Raw genomic sequence first — 6,055 nt, forward strand, 5'->3', positions numbered from 1 at the left:
CCTGTCCAGGTGTCCCTGTGAGGGACTGGAGGCCTGTCCAGGTGTCCCTGTGAGGGACTGGAGACCTGTCCAGGTGTCCCAGCCCCTCACACAGTGACTGCTGGAGACAGACCCAGATAGGAGAAGCAGGTGAAGCAGATGGTTGGACATCTCCAGACGCCGTAAGCAGATGTCCACAGGAAGTGATCCTGTCCTCCTGGAGGACAGGAGGACAGGATCCTCCTGGAAGAAGCTCTTTGGGTTTATTTGGTCCAACTGATCCCAGAACAGTCCTGACATTTAGAGCAGTTAGTTGTATTTTTCAGAAAGGATCAGGATTTATTCCTGCTGTTTGTCTCAGAGACTTTTTGATCAAAATCACTTAAATCATTTAAAATGAGTTTATTTAACAGAAAATATCTGAACTATTCTACTAATTGCTACCTTACGAATGTTTAATGTGACACAATGACTTTTAGACGAGGGAAACTTTGACTGAAACATTAAAAAATAATCATTTCTGTGATCTTTTTCTACTTAAATCAACGTTTTGGAAAAATAAATGGAAGGTTGTGATAAAAATACAACAAGAGGGAAAAAACAAGGAACTCCTGAAATCCACCAATCAGAGCTGCAGATGACCTTCATCATCGTCCTCACCACCATCATCTTCATCACCACCATCATCATCATTCTTTCTCTAACTCTGTTAGAACCGATTCTTTCCCTGACAGGAAGTGTTTAGGGTGGAACAGGAGGAGTTCCTGTGTTCGGATCGTGGTTCTCGATTAGAAGAACCAGGTGAATATTTTCTGTTCTTGAAACTTTTGCTGTTTGTGTTTATTTGGTTTCTCTGAGGATCAGAACGTTGAAATAGTTCTTTTAAACATGTTCTGTTCTGTCAGAAACAACCGGAGAACCTTTACTGTAACAGTAATCTGATTACCCTGAGTGGTGCTTTTATGTTTGTTCTGTGTTGTAGGAACCCTTTGTTTATATTAGTGGAACTTTAGAACCTTTTTAATCACTGGATGAATAACTGGTTTCTACGACCAAATAAAACCTATATTAATATTAAAGTATTTATAAAACTAGACTCTGAGTCAGTTAAAGGTTTTAACGAGCCTTTAAACCTGAAATAAACTAAAAGAGAACGGATCTATCGGCTTTGTTCTCCTCTGAGCTGAATGAATGAAAACAGTCCGAAGCTTCAGCTGCTCAGGAAACCACCGAGTTACCTGAGCGTAATGTTCAGGTGTTAGCAGACAGCTGCAGGACGACAGACTGACCTGTTTATTCAACACAAACCACAGAAGAAGAGCGGGCGAGAGACACTCACTCAGCTCTCTCTCTCCCTGTTCAAGCCTTTAAATTAAATTCAAAATCAGAAAAACTCACCTGAGCAATTCCAGAGATCACCTCCGTCTGATCAGAGCTGGCTCATTCTGAGTGTGTGTTCACGTGTCGTCAGAGACCCGTGTGTGTGTGTGTGTGTGTGTGATCACATCATATCAAACTCCAAAGGTTCTCTGTCCTGGTGTTAGCTTTACGAGCTGCTGGACGTTAATGTTTAACCTGCTGCTATCTGTGGACACACACAGGCTCAGTGTGTGTGTGTGTGTGTGTGGGTGTGTGTGTGTGTGTGTGTAGGTGTGTGTGGAGATCTTTGACCAACAGTATCTGGATCAGAGGCCTTCTCACACGTGTTCTGTCCCTGTTTGGACCCTCGGAACAAGTCTCAAACCTGAACTGGATCAGTTCTGATCAAACTTTATCGATCAGAACATTAAATTATTTTAACTGGTGCCAATCAATAATCTATAATCTGTGATCACTGAAGGTTTTTTGATCACATCCCAGTTTGTCTCACATCTCCTCACAGCTTTAAAAAACCCAAACAGACAAACAAAATTCATAAAACGTGTCAAACTGAGGTTTTAGGTCTTTAACAGAGTTTAAACCATCACAGGTTAGGATGGAGGATTTTTACAGATTTGACCTCAGAATGTTTATTTACAGTCTGATGATGTCACCGACTTTTAACTTCCACAGTCTCTCTCCACAGAAGAGCTGCTGTCTGCTGCTGACTCAGCAGATTCTGGGTCACTGGATCATTTTAGTTATATATTTCATCGTGGCTGCACTCATCCTCCTGGAGAATTTCAACGATTCTGTCCTGATTTAAATTCAGCAGGATTTTGGATTTCAAACCCAGAAAACTTTAACAAACAGGAAACCTGATGTTTGAGAGGAGGGGAGGAACTCCATCATCCAGGAGGAGCTGGGAGTAGAGCTGCTCCTCAGAGACAGGAGGCAGCTGAGGAGGTTCAAACATCTGCTTCGAATGACCTCCTGGACGCCTGCCTCTGGAGGGAGGAGACCGAGGGGCAGAACCAGAACCAGAATCCTCCAGGAGGAGCTGGAGAGAGAGCAGGTCTGGGTTCTCCTCCTGCTCCTGATCACAGACGAAGATGGAGGAAGTTCTCCTGCTGGCTGTTAACTGAGATGCGTTCAGGCACTGTGGGAATTCTCAGTTTTCTGTTTGAAACAACAGACTCAGTTCATGCTGAGAATCACTGATTCAGTTTCTACTTTTATTTAAAAACAATAAATTATTTGTTCTGTTTGCAAGAGTGATAATTAGACTGCATGCAGTCGGGAAGCTGAAAACTTTAGCACCAACTGATGCTGCACCATCAGGCGTTCAAAGAATATATGCACACCTGCATCTTTATCAAGGGCGAGCTCTTCATGTCAGACACATGAGCTTTGTTTTAACGGCTAAAATAAATACAGGGATGAAATGTGTCAGTACAAGTCATTTGTACATTGTAGTCAACATTTTTTCCAGATACTTGATCTGCAAAATGTTCTTTTATTTACTCTGGACCATTTTTAGTCCCGTCATGTTCGTACTGTAGAAAAACTGATAAGATGTGGAAGAAAAAAGAGCAACATGAGTGAATCTGCTGTCAGATTACAGACTTCCTCTGAAGTTGTTCATTGGAGCAAAGGTCAGGTAAATCCTGGAACGATATGATTATAACTTTATCAGTTAAGTGTAGTGGTTAGAAAAGGTGTATTTTTGGCTACCTCCACCTTCAGGTGGTCTGCGGTTGTTTGCCGCTCCTTTAGAATCGATGCCTCCATCAGCAGATGTTCATTTGGTGATAAGTGTGGAGTAGAATCGGTGAGTCTGGGATCCAGCTCATGGTCTTCTGAAGAAACCTGTGGACGTGTTTACCTGGATTACTTACACCTGGCTTGACAAGGCCACACCTCCTGAGCCTGGATTGGCCAGGTGAAACAGCCCTCAGGTGAGGAGTCGTGTTGTTGTTGTTGTTTGTTGTTGTTGTTTGTTGTTGTTTGTGTGAGGGTCTGGAAACAGCAGCAGGGTGTGATGACTCAGACCCACCAGCAGAGGGCACCACCTGCCTGCAGGTAAGATGCTGTTGATTCAGCTTTTCTCAGCTGAGTTCTTCCTGCAGAACCGAACCTGGACTCTGCTGAGCAAAGACCAGTTCTGGAACATCCTGCTGGTCCAATCGGTTCTGGTTCTGGTTTCATCAACGGTTTAACTTTAAAACTTAAAGTTATTGTTTGTTTTCTGGCTTCATAAAGTTGAGCATGTTATGTTGGTTTAGGTCCAGTTCGTGGTTCGGACCCGGTTCCGGTTTTGGATGGAATTGTTTGTTTGTTTTCTCAGTTTGTTTCTCTGAAGTTCAGCTCATTAAATTCTGAATAAGTGAGAGCAGCTGAAGAAGCTGCACAGGTGAGGAGGAGGAGGAGGAGGAGGAGGACGAGGAAGAACTAGTTCGGTTCCGTTTCGGCTTCACTTCTCCTCAAACCTCCAGCTGATTACAGACCCGGACCGGACCCGACCGGACCGGACTCACCGGGATCTGCAGCTTCCCTCCTCCGGATCCGGATCCACATTTCGGTTCTGCGGTTCGGTTTTGAACAGAACCAGTAAAAACTCGCTCCGGTTCTTCTGGACTCTCACGGATTTCTTCGGTTTGAACTTTAAAGAACCGCCTTCTTGGTTCCGGATCATCTTCTTCTCCTCAGATTGTCTCCGAACTTTGGTTCTGTCCGTTTGGATCTCACGCATCAGGTTCTCCTCCGGACCGGACTCTGATGGAGGTCTTCAGGATCAGGTGAATCTAGACTCAGAGGTTCCGCTTCTTTCTCATGGAAGGTCGGTTTGGACCTGGACCAGAACCCTGAGGAACCTCTGGTTCCTCTGTTCCTCCAGTTTTGACCGTTTCATGAAAACCTCCTGCCGGACCGGGTCAGGAAGCGGTCTATGGAACCTCACAGGGTTCAAAACCTGAAGACATTTTGGATCCAGAACCAACTTCAGTTTTTGCTTCTTGGTGGAACTTTAAACTCTAAGAAAACCTGAAACTGGATCTAGGTCCAGATTCTAGAAGAAAGTTCTGAGAACCTGGAAGAACTTATGGACCCTGGAGTCTCAGAGGTGGATCAGAACCTCATTATCTCATTATCATCAGGAACCTGAAACCTGAGAGGAACCTCAGACCCATCAGAGGACCGTGTTGGTCCGACCCCCGGACAGGTCCCGTACAGATGGGGACCCTGAGGGACCTGCAGTACGCCCTGCAGGAGAAGATCGAGGAGCTCCGGCAGAGGGATGCTCTGATCGACGAGCTGGAACTGGAACTGGACCAGAAGGACGAGCTGATCCAGCGCCTGCAGAACGAGCTGGACAAGTACCGCTCGGTGATCCGGCCTGCCACGGCCCAGCAGGTCCAGGCCCAGCAGCACACCCTGGTCCTGCAGCCGGACCAGCACCGCAGCAAAAGACAAGCCATCTCAGCAGAACCCACGGCCTGTGACATCAGCCAGCTGAGCCACGTCACGCTGCCCTGCTACCCCAAGAGTCCACAGTAAGTCCGGTTCTGCTGTCAGGGGGGTCCAGATGTTCCGAGAACCCTGCTGGGTCCTGAGTCCGTTCAGATCCACATCAGCTGCTTCAGTCAGGATCAACAGGAAGAAAAGGAGGAAACTGAATTCTGTCTTTAAGGTTTTAGTACAAAAATAAAACTAATCAAGGAAATAGAATCAACAACAAACAACAAAAATAAGATCAGTAAGAGTTCAGAGACGCTTTCTGAGGATCAAGTAATTCCTTTAAATGAGGATTTATTGAGATAAAGTAAAACTTGAATAATCTAAGGAGAAATAAGGATTATTAGTTTATTAAAACCGAAAGAATTCTTTGAACAAAATGTTTCAGTTTCTTATCCGCTCAGAAATTAGAGACATTTTGGTAAATAGTTCATTTTGGAATTTAGGCCCAGAGCCTGTAGAGGTCAGGGGTCAGGGGTCAGATTGGTCCAAGGTCACCTGAGGTGGTGGTGATGTTTGCAGCAGGAGTCAGGCGATGTGTGAACTACAGCAGTTCTGTCCTAACTTAGTTTCTCTTTACCGTTAGGCTGCCGGACTGAAGAAAAACGTTTTTCTCAGGCTACAAAAATGAAACGAAGACAAAACGAGGGAAAGGAAGAAGGTCTTCACACGACCAACACAGAAACCAGCTGAGTTTGGAGAACATTCAGCTGCAGAAAAGCTGAGAACAGTTCTCCTGTAAGATAATATTTGTTATTTATGCAGAACATTCTGATCAGTGATCCTTTCTCGTATGGTTCTCCTGATCCGACAGCAGTTTCTCCTGAAGGTTCTGATGTTTAGAAGTTTCTTGTGGAAACAAATATTGAGAAATAAATGTGGTTTAAAGGGTAAATTCCACAGAACTCCTGTAACTGGTCTCTGATCAGAACCTTCCTGTTGGTCTCACGTTCTCCTCCCACACAGACAGCGTTCTGCGGCCCGCCTGCACGTGTCTTATTTTAAAGCGCGGGGGCTGCTCGCCCACCAGCTCCCCTGTCTGCTTCACACGAAGCTGTCCCAGATCTGCCGCAGGCATCAGATGAAGACAGCAGGACATCACCTGTCCACAGACTGTCTGAGGACAGGTGCTTAGGAGCATTTATACCTGAGACTCAGAGACAGACTGAGACATGTTCCTGCAGCAGCGCTGAGACACTGACAG

The 6,055-nt window shown here is 45.3% G+C and overlaps 2 protein-coding genes across 4 annotated transcripts in view; one reads left to right on the forward strand and one right to left on the reverse strand.

The window, feature by feature from the left end:
- Positions 1–1,504, reverse strand: part of a1cf (apobec1 complementation factor) — a 17,571-nt gene extending 16,067 nt beyond the window's left edge. For all 3 annotated transcript variants that reach the window (XM_017442041.2, XM_017442040.2, XM_017442042.3), the window contains exon 1: positions 1,378–1,504. The gene's annotated coding sequence lies outside the window, so the exon portion shown is untranslated. The remainder of the gene's footprint in view (positions 1–1,377) is intronic.
- Positions 1,505–3,507: 2,003 nt separating this feature from the next.
- The window catches only part of LOC108251667 (protein kinase cGMP-dependent 1), a gene marked incomplete at its 3' end in the record, with an annotated part of 5,099 nt that continues 2,551 nt past the window's right edge, over positions 3,508–6,055 (forward strand). Inside the window, 1 exon segment of the mRNA XM_037980771.1 lies at positions 3,508–4,889. Within this exon segment, the coding sequence (XP_037836699.1) occupies positions 4,570–4,889 (320 nt within the window).

The sequence above is a fragment of the Kryptolebias marmoratus genome, linkage group LG17 (genome assembly GCF_001649575.2).
Source record: "Kryptolebias marmoratus isolate JLee-2015 linkage group LG17, ASM164957v2, whole genome shotgun sequence".
NCBI lineage: Eukaryota > Metazoa > Chordata > Actinopteri > Cyprinodontiformes > Rivulidae > Kryptolebias > Kryptolebias marmoratus.